Source organism: Tinamus guttatus, unplaced genomic scaffold (assembly GCF_059628265.1).
Source record: "Tinamus guttatus ecotype Peru unplaced genomic scaffold, ASM5962826v1 Tinamus_guttatus_pri_ptg000247l, whole genome shotgun sequence".
NCBI lineage: Eukaryota > Metazoa > Chordata > Aves > Tinamiformes > Tinamidae > Tinamus > Tinamus guttatus.
In genome coordinates, this window is record NW_028288781.1 from 4,364,971 (window position 1) to 4,389,757 (window position 24,787).

At 41.9% G+C, this 24,787-nt stretch overlaps 1 protein-coding gene across 1 annotated transcript in view; it reads right to left on the bottom strand.

Annotated features, from left to right (window-relative positions):
* Positions 1-21,888, bottom strand: part of ZNF827 (zinc finger protein 827) — a 95,494-nt gene extending 73,606 nt beyond the window's left edge. Inside the window, exon 1 of the mRNA XM_088526589.1 lies at positions 21,800-21,888. Within this exon, the coding sequence (XP_088382715.1) occupies positions 21,800-21,842 (43 nt within the window). The 5' untranslated portion in view covers positions 21,843-21,888. The remainder of the gene's footprint in view (positions 1-21,799) is intronic.
* Between the last annotated feature and the right edge of the window lie 2,899 nt (positions 21,889-24,787).

The following is a 24,787-nucleotide window of genomic DNA, read 5'->3' on the forward strand; positions in this document are numbered from 1 at the left end:
CCCCCTCTACACACTGTCTCTGCTCCACATCCATAAATTGGAAGAATTGCATTACTCAAAAAAATAAAGATTGACATTTGAATATAAATGGTTACAGAAGGAAGGCGGCTTACATTTTAGAGAGTTCTCCAGCTTGCTAAACCTTGAGCCTCCTTGTTCCCTGCCATGTACCTCTATTTCCTACTTTTGACATATTCCCAGTTACAAAGAACCCTTTAAAATGCAGATCAATTAATCCAGCTTTATAAATCTTTCAATTTTGTTTGTCCTGCCTGCATCAGAAATGTATTATATTTTTCCTTCTGACCTGCACCTGTTTTTCCTCTAAACACACATAGTAATATCCCACATATTTTCCCTGCTCTTTCTCATCTCTAGGGCTGACCTCTCAGGGAACACCCACAGTACCTTAGGAATTAGTATTTGAAGTTGACTGCAAGGATGGGAGAAAAGGAACTCTGCCACAGCAGAGCTGCAACACAGCTTCACACAACTGCACGCTGCCTGGCCAAAAAAAAAAAAAAAAAAAAAAAAGGTAGCGAAGGCAGAATAGCTGAAAAGGGGATATGAATCACCTTTCTTTTTAGAAGCATGCACATTCTCCCACATTTTCCATTGGTCTTTCCTATAGGGAGGGCAGCCAGCAATAGAGCAGCAGCAGTGAGGTGCCCTTCCTAGGTGCCCTTCCTTTACACTTGCTTTACAGTCTAGAACTCTTTGGGTAATGCTGTGAGAGCTCCCCCTCCTGTTGCTATCTACCTGTAACCATTACAGCTGTCTCCAAATCTTTTGAGAGTCCTCTAATAAAGTAAAAATTTCCTCTGATTTCCTCTCTATAGCATCTCTATTCAAAAAGTCAGGTGGATTTTTTTTCTGGCCACTGCAGTTTCTTTTACTACCCAGAAACTATCTAGCACTATCCAGCAGACCCCTGTGTGTTGACACTGCCAATTTTCCCCTTCTGAGTAGTTCTCTCCCTTGCTGCAGCATCAGATCCACCGTATTTTAAGACTGTAAGGTTAATGCTGAAAAAGCTGACATCATTGGCTTATCACAATAACAGTCAAAATGCCTTTTAGAACTACTGAGTTTGTTCAGAGGCACAACAGTGAAGCTTGGCAAGTTCAGTTCCAAACAAACTTGTCATTCAAGGCCTTCAGCTATAAGCATTTCATTTTTAGTTAGGCCTTAAAAGTTAAGTGTGGGTTAGAAACCACATAGAACTTTGCAAAACACATAAAGGTAACTTAAGTGTTACGGATAAATTCTCAACAATTTCATTTGGAATAAGACTTTGTTGGGAATCTCACTGGTTTTTGCCAAGTAACTACTCATCAGATTACCCTTTCTCATTACAGTTCAAGAGTCAGGACCTGTCAAGGCTTCTCTTTCCCAAATTCCAGTAGTTCTGGAAGGGGAACTGCTTCCTAAATCATTTGGTACTGCTGGTAACTAGCAGAAGTCACGGGTGTCCTGGGTGCTTCAGAACTACGTAATCGCAGAACACCCAGGAACCACACATACGTCCTTCCCAACTCTGTCAGCAACAATAAAAGGCACCAAAATACTGTTGGGCAGCTGCTGCCACTGATGGAGCTCACTACCAAATAATCTTTGGCAAAGCCATAAACGTGTGTAAAAGCACTCCTTGAAGAAGTGCTAGTTGTTTTTGCTTATTGACTCATCTGCTTGCTTTCAAATATGGAGAAGTTCTGCTTCCTCTTCAAGAGATCAATTTGAAAGGCAAATCTTATTGATTGCAAAGTACGTTATGCAACTTTGTGGGCAACTGCCCTCATGCTCAAAGCTGTGAATAGAATTTGACCCTGGTATCAATAAGACTGTGAATATTAACCTGCCCAAAAACTTACAGCTGAAAACCGAAGAAGTCAGACAAATGTATTTGTTGATTTATAGATCCAACTACCTAATTCAAATTCTAGAAACTGTTTAACTACAGCTAACATTATTTACACATGCCATTTATGAAAGCAGCAGGTGTGAGGAGATGATCCACAGTTCCAGTTTGTATGGCCTAGGAGTAAGAAATATGCAAACAGTCAATACAGTGCAAGGAGGAGGAAAGTGTCTCAAAATTACAGGACTGACTGACAGATTGGGCCAGTAAAAACGTCAGCCATGAACGAAAGAACATGACCTTGACCACCAGACTTTATCTAAGAATTGGTTAAAGTTAAGAAATCCACTCGAAAGACACTGAATTTTCATGGCAAGACGAACAAAAATTCACTTTAATCATTGGATATATTGAGTAATACAGAAATAACATTCAAATCCATCAAATCCATATGCTACAATGATAGGAAACATTTGCAAATGTTAATTATGGAATTGCAGAATGAAAATCAAGTAAAATATATATAAAAAAGGTAGATAAATCATTTCAAAGAAATGCTTACATGAAAATTACCGATCAAGTAAATTAGGTAAGATTGCCCTAACTTCAGCAATTATATTTCAAGAAAAGTCTGGAATTCTGCAGGTGCAGAATTTAAGGTGGTAAGAGAATCATATGCCATTTTTATCACGTGGTATCAAATATCTTGATGTATGTAAGGTATTTAGAGATGATCACTGAAGTCTGTGCCAATCTAAATAGGTTACTAATTACCTTTTTTTTTTTTTTTTTTTGGCTATTTGGTACCCAGATTGTCTTCCTCATTTGTTGACGCTACTTACTTCTATCTGGTACCTCTGGTATCTTCCTGATCCTGAAACATCTATTTAGTCTAAATAAAGCTATATTAACCTAGGATTATAAATTATAGTGTAATAGGCAGTAGAGATGCAATTAAGTAAGCTTTCACAGAGTTAACTTTATTTTCTTATACTAAATATTATATCTAGGACTACATAAATAGCTACGATATCACTTAAGTGACAGGTTACGGGCAAACTGGGTTGCTCTGCAAAGGTGTCTAAGTTCATATTGCATTTAAATGAATTAGTAAGACATCCATAGAGAGTTCTGATTGACCTAGGCGAACAATCAGTTTAAAGTCAAGTAAATTAGTAGTCACATTGAAATAAGACAGAAATAGCAGCTCAGCAATCAGAGCTCGGCTTTGCAAGACTTCTCCGGAGAATTGCAAGAAAAGAGAGATGAATGAGCAGAAGCTGCATGGTCAACTATCACACATAGCCAACTGCTAAAGTCAAAGAAAGGGAAAAGGCAAGACAGAGTTTTGGTATGCTCATATTTGGTTTCCAGGATGGCTTGAAGTTGCCAACAGAAAGCATCAAAATCCCATGTCCTATGACCTAAAACAGGGATTAGGGAGTAAAGGAAGGGAGCCATAGGAAAAAACTACACTGTTCTGGCAGGCTGCTTCAGGATACCCCTCTCTTGCAGGGGCTGTAACCCACATTGTATCATAACTATAACCATCTACCTCATACCGAAAAAACAGAAGGTTCCCATCACATAAAGCTTGTGCGTTCACAAAGAGAACACCCGTCCATCATGCCTGCATTTTAACTCTGCAACAATCAGCCACGTTAAGCCCTTTAGAATCCGATATATAAGGATGTTTATGTCTTCCAGTCAAGTTAGGTGAGTCCCACTGGCACAGAAACCTTGAAATTTGCCAGGAATCAGTTACAGGAACCACTCTGGGTAGAATGGAATATGGAAAGTAGGTGCCAAATAGCACATTCAGTGAGAGCTATCAGCCACGAAAGTATCACTTCAAAATTTAGCACAGACCAGATAATGCAGAGAAGAAAAGAATTAAGAAGCTAATGGCTGAACACAACAAAGACCTTTTGGAAAACTACATATGCCGTGTAAGTGCATCATTTTAGCAGTGGGGAAAAAATAATTACAAGAGATTACTTGCTAATAATGTATCATTTTCTAATTCACATTGCCTCTGGGCACCAGCTTTATGCAAATCCTTACCAATTTCACATCCAGGTACTATAGAAAGCAACACGTGCAAGCCCAAAAACTGGTGGTCATACCCGGGAGGTCCGTTCTATGGTACCCTATATAAATCACTCAGACTAGTCATCTACAAACTGCCCATTTTGTACTCAGGCTGCCTTTTTAATCACTTTAAAACAAAACAAACAAGAAAAACAAACTTGGATCACATTTATGGGTTGTCACACGCCCCAGAGCAGGCGGATGCACATGCTGCAGGACCACCAACATCCCAGAGGTTCCACTGCTAAAAAGCATTACAGGCACATGCGAATAGGTTGTGCATTCAGACCAGTAGCAAAGTGAATTTTCCCACTGGGATGCTTGAAAGAAAATCATGATTTTAATAAAGACACAAAAGCCTTCCTTAACAACTTTTATTACAACAACAGCAGCAAATGAAACTTAGAAGTTACATAAACAGTCATGTGCTGGAGTGCACTCCATCCCCCTTTTTCCCTTTGTGATTTCTGTGACCTATAATAGGTAAGCAGCACAGAAAGTCACTGTCCTCTTTCAGTGGAATTTCTGCCATGCTCAGTTATCAACAGGATGATTATTCAACCCTTGACCTCATCACAAAATAGTCTAGCAGTGTTGCTAGTGTTTGAACCAAATTTCACTACTGCAGGCTGACCTAGAGAGAGCAGCACAGCTGCAAGAAGGAACTGCCAGAAAGCCAGAGCTATTCTGTTCTGTCCTTCTCCCTTGTGTTTAAGATCTGTGAAAATGCTCACACAATTAGACAGGAAAAGAAACCCTAGGTAGAGCTCTATATTTCATCTCCACATCTTCTAAAATAATGATTTTCTAACTGGAGGGAAGGAAGAAAGGGAAAATAAAAAGTCACAGCTTTTCAAGACAAGGCATGTATCCTCTAATTTTATCCTTAACCTAAAGACGCTTTAAAAATCCGTTTCCAATAAAGCCACAGAATATTCAATTAGCAATTTCTCTGGTACTGCTTTAAAAACAAGTAAGCAAACAACAACAACAAAACACACAGGACTCCAAGACCAACAAGACGACACAGAAACGATTTAAATACTTCACAGTAACTGCATATCCACAGGATGTTTTGTCTACATGCACCTAACTGTGCCACTACATCTGTGTCACCACCTGTGAGCACACAGAAGTCCCACACATTGAGGTTTGCTGGTTGCTAGTCAATTATAAATAGACAAAATGCATGCAGAGTGCCTCCCAGAGGCAGAATCCAAGAGGGATGGACTGCAAGGAAGGAAGAAGGCAGGATGGGCTACTGCGAAAGCACTTAACAGCGAACTGAAAATTGCCTTTACTTTCTTTCCCTCAAAGGAGAAAAATTCTGTGGTAGAAGGAAAACAGAGGCAAAGATCTTTCGTTTTCTGTCTCTAGTCACAGAAGAAACATCTCAAATGAGGTTCATTACCATGCCATTACCCATACCAAAAAGATGCTTCTTTTACTAGCTTGTATGGGAGTGCATCATTTCTCCGGAAGTGAGCTGTTACTATTGATGAAGATTGTTTGCAAACCAGGAACTACAAATTCCTACTGATGGTGAGTCTGACCTTACCTCAAAAGAGATGTTCCTCAAAATAGAACTCCTAATATGATGCATATTTGACAACTTGCCTCCAAGAAAGATTAACTATTCCTCTGTTCTAGGGAACTCCATATTTAACTTCTACTTTTTGTTGAATGAACTCCATTTTCTTAGCGTAAAGATGGGTCGCTAGCCTCCCAGATAAGAAGCAGCTACCTGCTTTTTCTCCCTTCAGTGACAGCAACAAGATTCCTTCACATTGTAGTGCAACTCCATGAAATGGCCTACCCTAATCTCAGCTAGCTTTAACTGCGCTGGTTGTTGAGGAGAGACAGAGGAATAGTATGGGAATACATCAAAATTAACTGCATTATGTAAATGAAACCGTGCTGAAGGCTAAGTATTACCTTGCATGTCTGAAGCAGGATAAGCAGTTATTCAGAACAAAACCTTATACTCTCAATGTCAAGAAAGATAATTTGGGCACTGTGGTCAAGGTGCCTTTGTCTGTTAAAGCAGTCTTTCCTTTACAGAAACTGAGCAAAATACTACAGTCAGCCTTGCTGAAAGTTCCTTCCACAGGCCCTTTTGGCCATCCTATGGAAATCTATACTTGTGTCAAGACTCACCTTTCATAAAGCACCAGCCAGTTAGTTGATTTATATGCTATAGGAATATGGTCAATTAAAAAAGCTGAAGTGTGTATATTAATAGATCAAATGAATTCACCTTTTTAGTCTGATGAGGAAAAAAAAAAAAAAAAGAGAGACTATGATTAACTGCTTACTGCAAAACCAAACACTTTTCAGGCATCAACTCCAGCCTTCAGAACCAGTCTCAAAAAACCCTTATCAGGAACTGTAGATTTCCACAGGTCTTTTAAAATCAGTCAAATTAAGACTCTGACAGAGCATTAGGAATTTGAGGACAAACTAAATGTGTAGGAGATCAGCTCTACCTGAAACAAAAAGCAGCAATAATGATATCAGATATTTCAGTCCATTTGCAAGCTGGCCCAGAGAGATACTCTGTACCTAGAGTAGTAGGGCATCATTTACTTCAGCATGCCTTTAAAACTGGAGTCCCATTTACACGTTTAGCACATTGCAAGATGAGAAATTCTACCTTTTCTTATTTAAAGATTTAAAAATTCCTAAAATTATTTCCAGTTAGACAAACTTAATTTCACTTATTTATTTGTTTTACTTTATATAGATATTAACGACAATAGGTTGTTGCACTGAGAAAAGTATCAAACACCAAAAGGTAATAGAGAAGTGTGCACATCCAAAATATGACATTTCTGCTATCCTTAGTACATAAAAAAACCTTAGGACATAAATAATCTCATCCCACTTCATAAAACACAAGAAATATTTTAAGAATTCTCAAGACAGGCCTCTGAGAAATGAACCCTCAAACAATTCTAGAGAATAGTTTGAAAAATCTGGCTAAGGCCAAAAAATCTCTAAATGAAACAACTTATTTTTCACTCTAGATCATATTATTGCAGGGGATAATTAGAGAAATGACAAATGATGAATATAGGAACCACATAAAGTTACCTCTGAATGAGTGAGAAAAGAGATTTCATATCCTTGGCAGCTTTAATGTTCAGATTAGGAATTTTTGGGCAGAAGCATAAAACTGCCCTATCTTAAACACAGCCTACCTGAAAATTAGAGGTTTAGTTACTGGAAGGTCCTTCCAAATGGCTATGGTATTAGTTTGATTGTAGGATGCAGTCTTCTATTTGAGGTAGAAGACATCTAGATCAAGATTTTTTTCTGACAATATCTCAAGCTGAAATTATCTCTAACTTACAAAAAGAAAAAGAGAAAGAAAGAAAATGAAAACTATGGTCAAGCTAAACAATTATTAAGAGCTCAACTAGAGAAGTACCCCAACCCTCTAAATCTATCAGCATACTGTTCTGTTTAGGTCAGAGAAGTTCCAGTTTCTTGGACAGCTGTTGGAGAAAACTGAAGGGTCACATCACACTAATAAGATACCTAAAAGGAAAGATCAAAATAAGAACCTCAGTTCTTTATTCTTTTCCTCCTCCTGAAAGCAACAGAGTTCAATAAAGGGAGGGGGCAAACATTTGTCATCATAGATAAAATTTTATCCTGTAAGCTGAAATGAGAGGCTCAGAAATAAAGGTATCTTACACATTTCCAGAGAGGTGAGCCTCTGCCTTGAACAATTTGAGTAAGACCAGTAGAATTTTGTTCTGCACACCTTAAATTGCTATTCTGCATGCGATGATCAATCTCATGGACTAAGACTAAGCCTAACATGCAGTTTAGAGGATTTATCTGCTGGTTGGATGGCTCAAGGCATCCTGAAGAGATTCTATTCTTCTTGGTTGTCAGTGAGACACACAAGACTTTGGCAAATACCAGAAGGACATGGGCAGAAGCACCTAAGCAGGTGTCACTTATGTACTAACCCTTCACAAGAAAAGAAGCATCCATAGCAAATCTGAAGGAGGACTTTGAGCCTGAATAATATCATTTCTCATATCATATGATATATGATGTAGGTGTCAAAAAAGGCAGGAAGGCTTTTCTTTCTAATCTTAATTTATCATGGTAACAAATCAAATTAGTGGTTCAGTCTATTTTGCTTGATATCTACATTCCCCGTTATTGAGACACATCTACAAACCGTCTGCTCTTATTCACTCAGAGCCTTCACCAGACACCAATTCATCTTAATTAAGGCCTATACCTGACCTGCCACTGCCACTGCACTGTCTGCAGCTATAGCTGTCTCAACTCTCAACTATATCCTCATTGCCTGAAATGTATTGCAAGCCTCAGCACAACCACAACCCCAACAGTAAAAAGTAGGCATAAGCATCCTTACAGGTACCCAACAATTTATATCAGTCAAGAATAAAACAAGCCATTTAGGCTACATATTATTTAACACTGACATACCTTGATATATGCAACTCATGTTAATGCAACTAGTCATTTGAAACTGCCAAGGTCACCGCAGCAACATGATATTAGTCACACTTCCAGTTGGGAAGGAAGTGAACAAGAAGTTGCAAGTGCCAATTCAACTGGCAAAAAGAGCTGACTGAAGTACAGAAAGTGTCCAAACACACCACTTTGCTGCATACAAACAATTTGCAATGAAAAGAAATCACGATCGCAATTTATCATTACAACCTAGGACAAGTACAATTCACAAAATAGTTCTAGCATCACCTGAGAGGCAGGAGTTGATCTAAAAGCTGCAGGAAAAAGCAGTGAAGCTCCTATCATCAGCTAAGCTGTGCAGGGTCATTCCAAACTTTCTTGTGGGACATGCCATTGACCAAAAGGTTAATCTAGGCACCACAACCACATTGGCCGAATACCTTCTACTTCACCCATTCATTTCAAGGAGTTTCTCTTATGTGTTGTACACACCATATAGGATCTGTGCCCTTGTGTAAGCAATCGAGATTAAATTTACCATAGCTACCACAACACTATCAGAAAAAATTGTCTGCTAAGGTTGATAAATTGGTCAATTATCTGCTTCCTTGACTTTTATTCCTGTGTAAACGTTTTCATCCTTACGTTACGAGTACCAGCACTCATGCGACGATGATCTGTACGTTGCCAAAAACAACTGTTTAAATTACTAGGAAATCCTTAATTACTATAAACAAGATTACAACACACTTACTCAAAAAAAAAAAAAAAAACAGCATAGCCATAGCTTCAGGAAAAAAAAGCTCCCTTGCTAGCATTATTTGGAGGTTGCTTCCTCCACATTTACTCTCGCTCAATGTGCGACCCTCCTTCTCTCAGCACACCTGAATGCCACAGCAAAAGCATCTGCTATCATCACTACCTGCCTGCAGAGCCGAGCATATGAAAAGGCTGTGAAGTTGCCTGTCTCCTTTCAGCTCCTTATATTAAGTCCAAACTCCCCTTCCCACAAAGTCCCTAACAATGACACCCACACTATAAAATGGGAAGGGATCATTAACAGAAGAAGGAAGGTGAACACAAGGAAACAATATTACGGAAGAGCTGTAGTTACTGAAATCATCTTCAAGGCAGACATGCTTTAGTGTCCCTTCTGGGACGCTGAAGAACTGCCTAATCCTCAAAGGTGCAATAGAAGTAAGGGAAAAACACAGAAGGCTGTTATCCTTGCCTAGAAGCAGTGAACTGGTTTAGGCTCAAGATGGGACTACCAAATCTATGGCAAGGTAGACGCACATGATCCCATAACAGCAGATTTATTGAAAAGACTGATAGAACCTGAAACCAAAAGAAAAATGAAATAGGTTTCTTCCTGTAGACAGAGAAGTTATTAAATCCGAATCACTGTGCAGAAGATTTGGTTTCATTATCTTTTGAAAGGCAAAGTCAAGTTTTGGACGTGAGAAAGGCAGAAATCTCACCAGGGTTTGTATAGGCCCAGGACAGGTTAAAAACATGAGGAAAGCTCTTTCAAATTTTTAAAAGCACTATAATAACACACATCCAGAAGATACATAGCTATTTCAAGGAATAAGACGGTTGAGGGGGGTGGGGCTTATTTTTTTCTACTTCTCTCTGTTCCCCAGAGAACTACTATCCAGACACAAAACTTCAACCTTTGTTACCTGGGTTTCCCTGAGAATCTGCTAAGTGCATCATCTCTGCAGTACATCTAATCAGAACATATGGCTCTTTCTTGGGCTGAACCCATATTTTGTTCTGTCACACATGCCTAGGACAGCAGGCTAGCTCCCTGACTGAAAGTCCTATGCGCTAATGAAACACAACAAAGGAGAAGCTGAAACTTCTGGTCTTTCTCACACAAGAGGCAGGTTCTTAAAAGTACTTGCAGATGTCCAATTGCTATCACAGAAAACAGAGGTCCCGGAGACATACAGGTGAAAGAAACTTCCAAAGTCCTACAGAAGAACATGGTATTTCTGGTCTTCTTTCTCCATGAATACTAGTTCCAATACCGCGAGCAAGGCCAAAATTGCCTGCAATCATAGGAAAGGCAACCTTCACTCTTTATCTTGTGTCCAAGAGATTAAAATCATAGTGTGTCTCCTCTTGAGCCAGCTCCAAATAAATTCTCATTCCATTAACTTCTGAAACTGCCAGTAGTCTTCAGGCAGTGACACTGATAAAGTAGTGATATTACCAAAATGAAAAATAGGTATTTCTCTACTTCTCTATCTATAGAAAAAGGCTGACCAATCTTCCCTAGCCGCTCTGGAAAACTTACTGCAAATACTTACTAGTAAATACTGAAAACAAAACAAAACAAAACAAAAACAAAACAAAACAAAAAAAGAATAGTGATAAAACCAAGGATTATATCACAAGTGGTTCATGTTCTGGAGAAGGACAAAAAGGAGGAAAACTGATTCTTGTGAGTGCAGTAGCATCACAGAAGGATTAAAGGTGAAGAACAGCTGTCTGTAAACTTTCTATCAATAGGCATGAAGAGTATCTGACAAGAACTTCCTGTTAAACCAAAGGTGAGGAAAAAAAAAAAAAAAAAAGAAAAACCAAGAATTCCAGAAAGCTGGAGTCCTTCTGAGCCTCCAAATACCCCCTCAAACATCAATATAACTCAGAAAGCTCTGTCATTGGAGATTGGTATTTGTTTAGACTGGGCCTAGGACTCTCGGTTGCGAAAACCGTCCTAAACACCACAGTTACAATTTACTGCACTAGAAAAACAGCAAGAGAACAATTCTTACTTGCTAAATGCAGCATTTTGTGTTCTGAGCACAAAGTTAGCCTGGCCACTTTCTAAGGGCTAGTTTTAGGGGAGGGAAGAAGAGCAGGGTGTCTCTCTCCCTATCGCGAATGTGTCTGTTGCAGAAGAACAACGCCTGGCTGCTCTTCACATAAACCTAGACTAAGGAACACACTGGAGTTTGAAAAACTGTCAAAAGTTTTTGCATTTGCCTGTCTCGCTGATATGATGTACTGTTGTGCATTCTGACTCGCACTTACTTTGCCTTAGTCAGCTCAGTATTTCCTGTTCTCTTCTCCAAGCACAAAAAAACTTAAATTCCTAACAGTCCCGGTGGCATTCTGGCAAAAGCAATCTCCTCCACACAACCATGGAGAATCACTACTCCTATATATTTAATAATCCAGATGCTCCTATTCAGTTTATGCATGGGACCAGATTCTGTCCTGTGTGACACTTGAGTATTTTGCAAAGGAGAAACACAGCATGAGCCTTTACAGCCCTTCAATTCTCCTTTGTGCCTTCTAATCTTGAGCAAGCCTAGGTCAGAGCAGCCTGGGGAAGGTTTGTCCACTGCAGCTGGAAATGGCTGCTAACGAGGAATAAGTGGATTCAAGTATGTTCCAGCTGTGGCTCCATTTTCAACAGTCTGATTCACAGTCTAGTCAAGATTGTAGTGATATGGATATGTAAGAAATATTATTTCCCCCACCCTAGGAACTGCCCCATTCAATGAGAATCCCCGTCCAGGCCTTACACACATCTGCATCATCTGAGTAGCACAAGGGGGAATCAGAAGATTGTAAAGCTGGCCTATTGCTGATAATGGATACCAAATAGTAGTTTAAAAATAAATGAAACTCAGTCTTAAACTATTAAGACTAACATCTTAAACCATTCTATATTGAAGCTGGGAAACCAGTGGCAGCAAAAACTGTGGAACTTTATTTCCCTTTTATTAAAATACAAAAAAAAAAAAAATCCCACACTAGTTACTTAAAATATTGATTCTTAGAAAAATACCATTAAAATATTGGGAATTAATGTCCCAGAATGCCTTTATGAAGGTTAAATGACTAGTAAAATAAAAGAAACAACAACTTTCTGTTACCAAAGTAGGTAGACGGCAAAAAACAAAACAAGAGAAGCCTCAGATCAAGCTGCTACAACATCTTTAATTATCCCCATTGTATTTACAACCTCTATCAAGGGGTCACAAAAATTAAGGGGGAAATTCACAAACCATATGTACAGCAATACTCAAGCATAGCAGGTGACTTCAGGCCAGCATATCAGTTCTTACAAAGATCTCCTTTGTTTTTAACTAGTTTCTGTTTATCTTTGCTATATGCAGCTTCTCCTACTCTATTTTTGGTAAATAATGTGCCCCTGATTAGCAATCTTACTCTGCCTCTTTACTCACTCGAGGTACATTATGCACACTACCCTTCTGACTGGTTCAGAAATAAAAAGTTCAGGTTTTAGATACTGAAATTCTTCCTTTCTACAAGTCTCACAGAAATCTAGTTCCCTATAATTTTTTTTCCTCCCTCTTGAAGTCACATTAAAACAAGGCAAATTATATTCTCTGTGTTTCTAATTCCTCCCACAAAGATGATGTTATGGTATCGTATCTAAGGGAAGCCTCAAGAAGTGTTTGTTTTGTTGTGCTGTGTTTGCTACCAAAGACAGCTGCTTTCTGTGTCCCTGAGAGGATTGCTTGGGGTTAACAAGCAAAGCCAAATACGAGAGGATTAGGAAGCTGCTCGTAGTCATAGGCTAATACAGCAAAGCAGTCCTTTCCAGGTGGAATAGACACTCCTCACTACTAGGTATATTAAGACACTGCCTCAACTTTCAACTTAAGAAAAGTCAAAGGTCACATAACCAATGTGAAAACACTAAATAAAAAGTACTCATTCCTCAAACCTTGCTTTATTTTGAAGAGATTTAGGTTTCTGTATCAAGTTGATTGTACAAGGAACTAATGCTATGGCTACTTAGGGCACCCAGAGCATAAACAGCAGCAGTACATTCCTACACTCTGCCTAATGATCCACCTAAAATCCTGATGCAGAGGAAAAGCTGGACGTGGACGGGAAGTTTCACATCCATGTCCATTCCATCACTGTCTTTTCTGCTGAACCAACATGCAACTGTGCCAATGGCAGGGGGATTTGATTTTGTTTTTTTAAAAGTACATTTCTTGGCTGAAAACTCTGTAGGCTTTACCAACACATTTTATACAGGCTAGTTAAATGCCTTCAAAGACAACAACTCTGATTCTCCTGAGACTATGTCTATACTAAATAACGCAGTGCTGTGTAGCATTATCTGAGCTAGCCTGAGTATACCCAGAAGTATTATAGCCAAATTAACCTGGGTAGACTGTTGTGATAACTGCCTCCCATACATAAGATACTTTATTTAGAGCTTGCTCTGCTATCTCACTGTGGCAAGGCACCATGTATGAAGACTTGTAAACAATTATGGTGAAGTCTGCTTAGACCTTACGGGCAATGTAAAAGTACCTCAAAGTGGGTAGAAGAGCCCCTGTCAAGAGTTATTCATTGTGCAAACAACTCCCTTTGGAAATGCTGCATTGATGAAAGGATTGTGTCAGTCCTTTCTTTCCAGAACAGAGCAGGATGAGAGCCTGTGGGCAGCAGAAGTTAGAGCAGCTCTAGGCCGTTATGCTTCCACTGATGACACAGAAGGGTTCTTCATGGCCTCAGAGTACTAGAAATACAGAGGCTGATAGGGAGAAAATCTACTCCTGGCACAGACAAAGGAATGGATCCTCAGGCACTAGAGGGCAGGTCTAGATTTGACCGAGTGATCTATAAGAGCAGAGATTCTGCCTGTGTTTCGGGAAAGCCATTAACAACCACCAATACCTGCTGCTAAGCCCACTTGTCCTCTTTGTTTCTTAACTACTTCTTACTGCATGACCATGTAGCTGTGGGAGATCTCTTTCCATTTTAAATCACCTCAGATAAGCCATTTATTTTCTCAGTACTAATATTGGCTAGTAGTACTACTGCATGAGTCAAATGTGGCTTGCAAAGAATTCCTATTCATTAATGAAGTTAACACAGAGTGAGCTTTCATTAAGCTAAGTCCTCACCTCTTAAAGCCATTGATTTTTCAAATACATTTTTCTAAGACTAACTAGCTATTTATTTTAAGGAATTCACCAGAACTGCCATTTTTGCCTTGAGAGAGCACAAGCCTTACTAACTCTTGGTTCCGGGACATAACCAAACATTTATTTAAAATGGGACGCCGCAGTTTTTAAGGAAGCCTATGCCCAATCTTCTCTCTTACAGAAACTTGAAGGTGGAGCTTTTACCCTTGTAGTTAAAAACAAACAAACAACAACAAAAAACACACACGGGGGAAAAAGCTCTTTGCAATGAAAGCCCTGGGAAAGTGGCAAAACACATTCAAGCAGCAAATACCACATAAAGGCCACCTTTGGACCCTCTCAAGCATTTTGTGAAGACAGTAAAACTGCAGAGGAAGGGACTAGGCAAAATTCAAGGAGATTATAACAGTAGATTGCTTTGTTTTGATTTTTTTAATTATTTTTTTATTTTCACCCTATAGACAGTCTCAAATAAAAGAAATGAAATAGTGCAATTACTTGAAACCTGATTTCACTTTCTGAAACCATCAGCTAAATAGCACATGACTGGACCTTCTCACTTGGTACTTTTCATTCCTTGCACAACTTATTCTAAACAGCAGCTAAGCCATCAGCCTTGCACAAAAACCTTTGCTCTCTTGGTCTGCCTGTACTAGTCACACTTTTGCTCCCCACTTCCATGCCCACTGCCAAAGTGCTGAAAAGAAAGAGGAAAAGGACTTCATAAGAAGTCCTTTCTATTTTCCAGTTTTTCTTTCTTTTCTGCATGTTTCTCCAAAACAAGCAAAAACAAGATAGCATAACTCTTTTGGTGATTTCAAAGTAATTGAATTTTGACTCCACGTGTGATACTTAAAATTCCGTTTGTCCTACAAAATGGAACAGGTATTTCATTGGTCTTAACTTGGAATTTGCCCATTTGGTGTAATTATGCCACAAACAGGTAATCTGTGGTGAGGTGGGAGAAACTTTAGGACTATTAACTACAAAGCTGACTAGCCAGGGCTGAGCCTCCAAGATGTTAAGGGCCAGGAAAAGACCAACCTACAAACACCAATGCAGATACAGCAGGAAGAAGAGAAGACTGTCTTTGGAAGCATAATATTCCCAAATTACAATCCTGAGTCTGTAAAAAAGAGAAACTAAAAAACAAGGTCTTTTGTGAGCTTAGAGAGGCACATTGCTGAATGCTTCATATAATTAGCCACAATGCAGTGCACATGGGCAGATCCAGTGCTGACTACCCTGCAGCATGCATCCTCTCAACTGAAGCCCGGGTCAAGCCTCTGTATGATTATTTAAAATTTAAAAGACAGAAAAAAATAGTAGAAATACTTTCAAAACCAACAAAAACCTTTGGGAAAAGTGACAATATCCACCCTGTTGATTTTTTTCTTTATTCAGTCCAGTATCACCTATTATTCTTTATGTCACAAAAATACAAGTTGTAAAAGTGCATAAAAAGACAAGTCTTGCTTTGGGGGGGAGGCAGAAAGAAAGAGGAATATAACTCCCTTTCCTCCTTGAAAACTGGAGTCTATGACATTGTTAGCTACATTGAAGTCCAGGGTTATTGCGTAATACATTTATATAAAACATGACAGTAGATACTTCAGCCTTCATCCACCAGTAATGATTTTGTACACTTGAACCTAAATGATGCAAACTGAAATACTATCCATGACAAACTAGCAGCACAAAATGGAGCATCAGAAACAGAAAAAAATATTATTTACAAGATATAGAGCATGACTCTGGAAGAGTTCAACTAAGCTGTAACAGTAAAATGGATCCTGGAATAAGCCAAATTAGCTCTCCATAACCATGTGAACTAATGTCTACATTATGATTCCTCTGAAATGTGGAAAAAAAAAAAAGTTCTCTCTATGGTCCTTCATGACAAATCACATGCCTTCTGAAGCTTCATGTTAGAAACCCTTTTAACTTCTAGAAAGTCCTCTTTTGTAGGTCATGCTCTCATTATCTTGCTCTGGGATCTGGTCTGATTAAATTATAGGAAATTACTAATATTTCACTTTGAACAGCCAGCTCCTCCTGGCTGTTGTTCTTCTTTTTTAAACTTAATTCCTCCTATTCCCATCTTCTTACATATGAAAAAGACAACAATCATACTGTTACAAAGATTAAGCTGTATTCTTTCTTCATCTATTTAAAAAGGCTAAAAAAATTGCTTTCTGTCTGCACATTCTTACATTTCCCATTCCAAAGTTTTACCTTTCCAGAGTAGGTTTTCTTGATTTTGCAATTAAAGAGTTTGTGCTTTACAACCTTTTGCATCCCCACCCTCTCCAAAAACTAATTCAAAAGAACTTAAAACTTAAACAGCTCAGTGTGTACCACTGGCTTTTTGGAAGTTCAGTTTATACTCCAACAGTGTGATTTATTAATGCTTTGTACCATCAGACAACAGTCATACTCTACCATTGTGTGACTTCAGACAAGTGACAGCCTTATGCAAAAGAGGACTTCCTAGCATGCAAAGACTAGTGATATTTTAGTGAGACCAAGACTTTAAGAAAAAAAAAAAAACATAAAGGGAGAAGTTACTTGCAAAAATTCTGTAGCCTCTTCACTGTAATGAAAGACACAAAGTATGATTGGTGTTTTCAGGTAGAGTACTGTGGATGCTACTCCACCTACCAGAAGACTGCTGTTCATCTGAAAGGTGCATTACAGTACCATCAGGACAACCATGAGATAGCAATGAAATTATTAACCTAACAGCACTAATAATAATAATTCTCCCTGCATGGATCCTCTTGTCAACAATGAGCCATATCACGATCCCTGCAGTGATGAGAGGTTAAAAATAGTAAACAGAAAGTGCTAAAAGCTTCCCCCTTGTACAAGCAATGTCTGCTAGTGAGGTGAAAAGCACTATTAAAAGAAAAAGGCTCCTGTTGCTGGTAAAAGCCTTTTGATTTAGAGACAACTTTTGAATGCAGAATGATGGAAAATAATTTTCTGTCATTGGAGCGTCTTTTGAAAAACTTGTCCAAAACAACCTCCTTGCTATCAGAAAGTCTCTCATGAAGCTGTAGAAATAATGAGAAAAAAAAAGCTTTAAATAATTCCAAATTTACTTCTCCATCTGTATTCCCTTTACACTGTGATGATACAATCCAGTAATAAAAATCCATATAATAAAAAGCTTCACAAAGGTTAATTCTTTTTTTTACTCTATAGAAATAACACAAAACTGCAACAGTGTCAGAAATGTCTAATACTACATCTGATCATGAAGGCAGAAAGACTTATGCCCCCTCACTCCCACAAATCTAACTTTTGATATTGAAACTAGTCTATTATTATTGCTTGGTCTCCTCCTTTAACAAAAGAAATCCAATAGAAAATATCGTTACAGTTTGTCCTAAAATAATGCATTCTTCAGACAGAAATATAGTTCAAACATCTGAATGCAGCATCCCATCTGGCCTGATACTGCAGCAAATGCAAGCTATGGATACAGGATATCATAACATTCATTCACAAAGTGCACTGCTGTTAAGCCTTTGGGACAGAATCAAACCCCACACACTATTGACTGCTACACGTAAGGCTAAGTAGTAGTCTACATACTGAACACCTGCTTGCAACCCTCAAAACTTTCCAAAACTTTATTTTTTTCAGGCTGATAACCTCCAATCCATATTTGTGCAGCTCAGAGGAAATATTCTTTCACAAAATCCAGAAAAGAAAATTACAGTGTGAGATAGGTTGAGAAGTGAGGCAGTAGAAAGACAGACAACAGAGACAAATGGTATTTATATACATATATTTGAAGGTACTGATGTTAATTCAGCTGCTTCAGTACTTGGATTTTTCCTCAATTATTGAAAGTATTGAAGTAACTGAGAGAACAAAACTAACACACGTTAAAGAAAGTGCAAAATGCCTTTAAACATCATAGTGAAAATGAATCGACTGTTTTGGCTGATCTGAATTAGGTGCATCCAAATATAATCATAAGATGTGTGTGCAGCGTGCAAATTTTAACTTACAAATCGAACACTACCATGGCAAAGGGAGGTTATGCTGCCCTAGTATATATGCAGGAGGTGAATTAGCCATTGTCTATCAGGGAATTCCTAAACCTCTTTCCTTACTCACTTGTCCCTAAAAGCAAGAAGTACCCGGACTTTCTCTTGCATTTCACAGTCTCTCAGTAAAGATACTCACCTAAGCTGTCAAAATCTTAACTTCTTTACATGTAGAAACTCCGCTTAAATATCTGTTAATTCAATATTTCAAATGACTCACCCGTTTGATCTAACTCCGAGGCTCACCCTGGTTTGAGCAGGGGGGTAGACTACATGACCTCCAAAGGACCCTTCCAATCTAAATTATAAAGACTCCTATGACTGAAAGTTCAGCCTTAACTCTGCCCCTTTTAAGCAGATGCCATGAAAACAGTATTACTGCTTTTAATATCGACCCCTTCTTCCCCTGCAATCATGAAGTGTCAGTATCTCGCAACTCACTTGAAGCAGCTGAAATAGTTTCAGTCTGATACAACATTAGCAAATCCTTTTACAGCAAACTTCATCAGAGTACAAATTTTGGTAGCTCAAGCTTCCCTTTTGAAGTTACCTCTACATTTACACAAGATTTGACCTCACTGGACAATGTACAGAAAAATGAAATCAGGGTCCTAATCAGCAGTCACTGTATACTGCTGTTTCAAGTCGCATTAAAATATTCTTCAGGTGCAAATCGGGCCACACAATGTAAGAAAATAATAAGGGCCTAGAGATGTTGCAAACACACCTACCTAAGCTACATCAAAGTCCACAGGACTTGTCCTAAGAAACTACACTTGTTATGTTACACGGAACTCCTCATAATGACATCTTATTATTTATTTCCAAACCGATTGGAGCAGAGTCCAAAATATCACAGAGTAACCCACTGTTCAATAAAATACTACATATGACAAAACCAGCTACTCAGTCAGGTACGCTGGAGAGCATTCATGAACTTGCAACCTGTAACATACTTAAGACTGAATCACAGTGTAAACTCTGCAGTGGGGCAGAGTTGAGTACGGTAAAAGCCATCTTCTTTCTAAACATGTATTGTGGACTTAATATTTTTCTGCTATTGTTAATATGTTAAAATGAAAAACAAACATGCTGTTCTTCTAAGAAATGTACTGTTAAAAAATAGTAGGAATTGGAGTGTGGAATTTCATGTGGAGTACCCATTAAAACAATGTATTGCCCCCCCAAAAAGCAAAAAAACTATAGCATTTTCATGCAGATTGAAATGAAATTATTGCCATTTTCTGAATCTGCAAGATGTAGCAGAATTCCTACAACTTTTCCTGAAATATCAAATATATTACTATTATTGCCAAAAAGTATCTCTAAATGTAAATAAATCTCACTTTAAAAAATAGTGTTACTGTGGGACAGGCAGCATAGCTTCACACATCAGTAAAAAAGAAAAAAAAAAAGCTAACCCAAAAGAACTTCAAATTAGGCCATGTATTAAAAAGAAAAAAGGAAAACGGGGGAAAATAAGAAAAAAAAAAGAAAAAGAAAGAAAAAGAAATCGCTCTGCACAATGCAGGCGCTTGTTCGCGGCCCCGCAGCAGCCGTGACTTCTTCCTGGCGCAGGCGGTCAGGAGGTCGCGGCGCGGGGCGCTCGCGGCACCGGGGCGGGGGCAGCCGAGCCCCGGCCGGGCCAAGCCCCACATCCACATCCCGGGCGAGCCAAAATGGAGCCGCGCTGCACGTCAGCGCGGGCAGGCAGAGGGCAGGGGCAAGGGCAAGGTCAGCCGCCAGGCCGCCCGCTCCCGCCGCCTCCCGGCCAAGCCGCCCTCCTCGCCGCCGCCGTTCGCGGAGGGCCCGGCCCCGAAACGCCCCTCCAAGGCCACGCAGGGCCCCGCGCGCCCGGGTTTGGCCCCTGCCCCCGGCGCCGCCGCGCGGGGGGAGCCGCCACCCGCAGCGCCAGCGCGGCCCCTCTAGCGGGCGCGCAGCGAAAGGGCTGCGCGGGGGCCACGGAGGTGGGGGAGGGCACCGCTCCAGCCCGGCTGCGCGCCGGCTCCAGCGGAAAGGAGGAGCAGAGGGAAACGCTTGCGGGGCCGCCAGCCCCCCGTCCCCGCCAGCCCCCGCGCCGACACTGCAGCCCCGGCTCGGGTGGCAGCGCCCCCGGGGCCGCGGAGAGCGGCGCCTTCCCCCGCACGCCCCGCCGCGCGGCTGCAGCAGCGCCGCCCGCGCCGGGGCCGCCCTGCTGAACTCGCCGTGACCGAGCCCGCAGCTCCGGCAGCGCCGTCCTCACCACCCCGCCCCGGGCCAGAGCGCGCAGGAGCCGCGGGCGCGCGCGGAGCAGATGTGCTCGAGACGGGCTCGTAACCCCTCCGGCCACCCCTGCTCTCCTCAAAGCAACCCCGGGGCCAAGCACGGGCAGGGTATTTTTAGGTCCCTTTCCCTCCCTCCTGCCTCTCAGGAACTGCGGAGCGCTTAAAGGGGGTGGGGGGAGGGAGAAGGAGAGAAAGAGAGAGGAGAAAAGTTAACTGTCTTGCGAAGAGGGGAGAAAATAGGAAAGGGGGGGGGAGGGAACGCGGAGAAGGAGGGCAGGGTGAGCCATGTCAGGGGACGTTGTCTGCCTGTGTGTGTATATGTGTGTGTGTGTATGTGTGTGTGTGTGTGTGTGCGTGCGGGGTGCCCGCAGGCGGCGGGGATCGGGATGCACTTTAGCCCTGTGCTCTGCTGCTCTCGTCTGGGGCAGCGCCGCCGGAGCGCGAGCTCGCCCGCCTCGCCTGACCCTTCATTTCACTGCGGCCAGGAGGAGCTGCGCTCCCGCCGCCGCCTCTCCCCGCGCCGCAGGGACCTCGCCTGCCACGCTCTGCCCCCCCGCACCCTCCCCCGCCGGCGGCGGCGGCCCCGGCGCCCCCGGGCTGTGCGGGGCTCCGCGCGCGGTGCCCCCGCCGGGGCCGCCGCCGCCTCCCCCTCTTGCGGTCCGCCCAGCGCCGCCGCAACCTTTAGCCGGGGACGGACCTCGCGGCTGGTTCCGCACAAGACGCCAGCAGCCGTTTCCCCTCTCGCCGCCCTCCCCTCCGGTGCTAGCCCCCCTCCCCAACCCAATAAAACGGAGCCCCCTCCCGCCGGCCCCAACGAGAAACCCACACCGCCCCCCCCCCAACACAAATGCACAATCACGGGCGAGGGGAGGGAGAGGGAGGAAAGGGCGAGAGACGCGAAGAAAGAAGGGGGGAAAGGAGAGAGAGAGGAAAAATTAAAAGGGCACAAGGCTGTTCATCACCAACATGGCTGCCTTAGCTCAGACCTAAAAGAGGAATAACCCAGGCTGTGTCTTTGTCAGTTTCACCTCTGTAACCCTAAACTAATGCACGAAACGACGGAGGCGGCTGCAGAGGGGAAGGAGACGGGGAAAGGAGGAAGGAGAAAATGGAAAAAGAGGGGGCACTTACGTGAAGAGAGGCGCTTGGGCTGCTCCTGCTTCCTCCTGGGCATTTTCCCCCTTTTTTCACATTCTCCTCCTTGGTTTAACGGGAGATCAAAAAAGACCGGGCGGGGGCGGGGGGGGCACGGGCAGGCACAAAGCCGGGCCCCCCAGGGGAGCCGCCGAGCGGGGCGGGTTTCCCTCCTCGCCGGGGGCGCGGGGGCTGCAGCCGGCTCTCCCGGAGCCCCCGCCAAGGGCTCGCTCCCCGCTCTCTCCTCCTTTTCCCCCCCCCGCGGTCGTGCACCTGGCTTGTCCCCGGTCGCCGTCTCCCTCGGCTGCCGGGGCTGCGAGCGCGGCGGGCGGCGCGGCGGGGCGCGGGCTGCGCGGCGGTGCCGAGGGCTGCGCCCCGCGCGCCTCCCGGCCCCTAACTAACACTAACGGCGGGATCAAAGGGCAGCGGCGGCGGCGGCGCTCCCGGCTCGCCCGCGGGCGGCGGGCGGCAGCGAGGCACACAGGGACACACGCACACACCGGCGGGCGGGCACGCGCTGCACACACGCGCGCACCAGGCCGGAGCAAAGGGGAAGGTGCCCCCGCTCCCCGCGGCGCTGCGCTCCTCTCCGCAGGGGTGCGCGGCGCGGAGGATGCGCTGCCCCCGTCCCTCACCCGCGCCCAAGGCGCTCTTAAAAAAGGAGAAAGAAAAAGGAGGGGGGAGGAAAGGAGGATTTCGGTGTCTCGACCGGTCGCGCTGTAGTTCCCTCACGTTCCTGGCAGTAAAGAAAATAAAAATAATGGCTCTTTTTTAAATTAGCACTTTTGTCTTCGTCTACTAAAACAAAAGTGCAGAGAGAACTCTTTAGCGTTTCTTGGGCTTGTGAAGATCCAATGTGAAGAGGCTAATTTTAATTGAACTTCAGTTTGGGGGAGGGCTATTACATACAAGTCTCTCCATGACAAATTGAGTACATAAAATGAGCAGGAAAGGAAGGTGGGTAAGTTACTATGTGGATAAGTTACTATGCGGATACACTGTTTCAGGATCAGCTTCTGAAAATTTCTAGTGCAGTTTTTAAAAAAGTGGGGAAAAAACGTGCAGGCAGTGTGAAAATCACAAATCCTTCCGGGGGGGGGGGGGGTGATGGGGAGGGGAAAAAAATAAAAAGATTAGGTCACCCCTAATGGTTGATTTAACTGCTACATGATACTCCTACAGTGCACACAGCAATCTGGACTTCTGAAATTTACTTTTCTTCCCACTGTAATGCAGGTATATGAAGCTTTATCCTGAAGCAATTTCAGTGTGCATTATGAACCCAGTACAGCAGTTTTCATTAACTGATACATACTTTCATTACCTCACAAATCACACATCTTTCTTCAAAGACAGACATGAAGGTGGGGGAAAAAATGGAAAAGGTACTGGGTCTCACTAAAGCACAAAAGGTACTTCGTGAAAGAGAAGTGTTCGCTTTGTGACTTGCAGTCATTTGGATAAAAGTTCACACAGAGGTTGTTAATGATTTAAACTCTAAAACCTGCTACCACAATTGAAGTAAAATGGTTTGAAGCATGGTTGTTTCATACAGCTCTCTCTTTGTGTGAGGAAACTTTGAACTTAGCAGAATACATAATCAAAATCACAAATCAGATGTTGCAAAAATAATTTTTAAAAAGCCTTATTCTAGCATGTATCCCCATTAGATTTTTTTTCTTTTGACTATCTGACTCATCATTTTATCACCTGATATTTTATCCTGCTAACTTCAAATAGTCTCTTTAAAAAAAAACAAACAAACAGGTGGCTAGGAAAAAAAAAAAAAAACAGTAAATTTGCACCCTAGATCTTTTAAGCAGTGTACATGTATTCTTAATCACCTCACATTGTTTCAAGTAATGTTATGCTCATTTTACAGTCACAATTGCCTTCTCTACACTTGGGGCAGAAGTAAAGATTAAAAAAATATATTCCTAGGAGAATCTCAGGTTCACTAACGTGCACATGTGATTCTGAAGTTAAAACACATACACACAGAAGGAGCAACTTCTTTTCAATTAAGACAAAACACCTCCTATCTGCCTTCAGTTAGTTTACCTTACAAGTAACGTACTTCATTTTTATAATACGGTGCTTAAAAAAATACAGAAGTAAAAAACAGAAAAACAGGGCTGGAGATTTTCTGGGGGTAGAGATGAATCCAAACAAATTCCTTACACCTGCTCATGATCAAATCTATTCTGTAACCACCATAAGAATTCCCTCTGTACATCCAGGTCCTGGATCTGCATTCTACTCTCATGATTATGCCATTTTCTTTTTGTATAGCATTAGTAATGTCATCCAAAAATTTCAGAGCAATTATTTACAACTGCTCACAAACCCTCATTTGACACACCTGGGACCCTCAGCAACATAACTCTGTTAACTTTAATAAGGGCTGCATGACTAAACCTGTAATTAAATACACTTCAGTGGCAACTGCACTGAACTAACCCAGCTTTTCAAGCAATGATCATTTGCTCAAATGCTCCTATTTTCATAGGAGGCTGCAAAGTAGCAAACTCAGAAAGGGGAAAAAGTACTGGTTCTGTGCTGTTATCCACAGTTGCTGTGGCAGCCCTTCTTCAGGTGCTCTATAGAGAGGAGGATGTAGGGAATATTGCTTTCTGCATCATCACTCTTTCCACCTCCTATTCTACATGGATTTCTGGCATAAATTAATGCTGACATTGTCAGCATTGACATTAATTTACAATATGCTGATTTTTTTTCCCCTTCACCATCTGAAACCCCCTTTAGGGGAGCTGAGGAAGCTGCAAAGACATTGCAGGAACACAGCTCCTTGAAAGAGCTATGGGAACTGACAAGCAACAGAGCAGCACTGAACCTCTCAGAGAATGACCTTGGTTTCAAGAGACTGCCCAAGAGTCTGTCCATGAGTTTAGAGGGCCAAACTGTAAGTCTCTTCCACAGTAGAAGAAATCCCAATGGTTGAATGAATTATCAGGGAGAAACTTG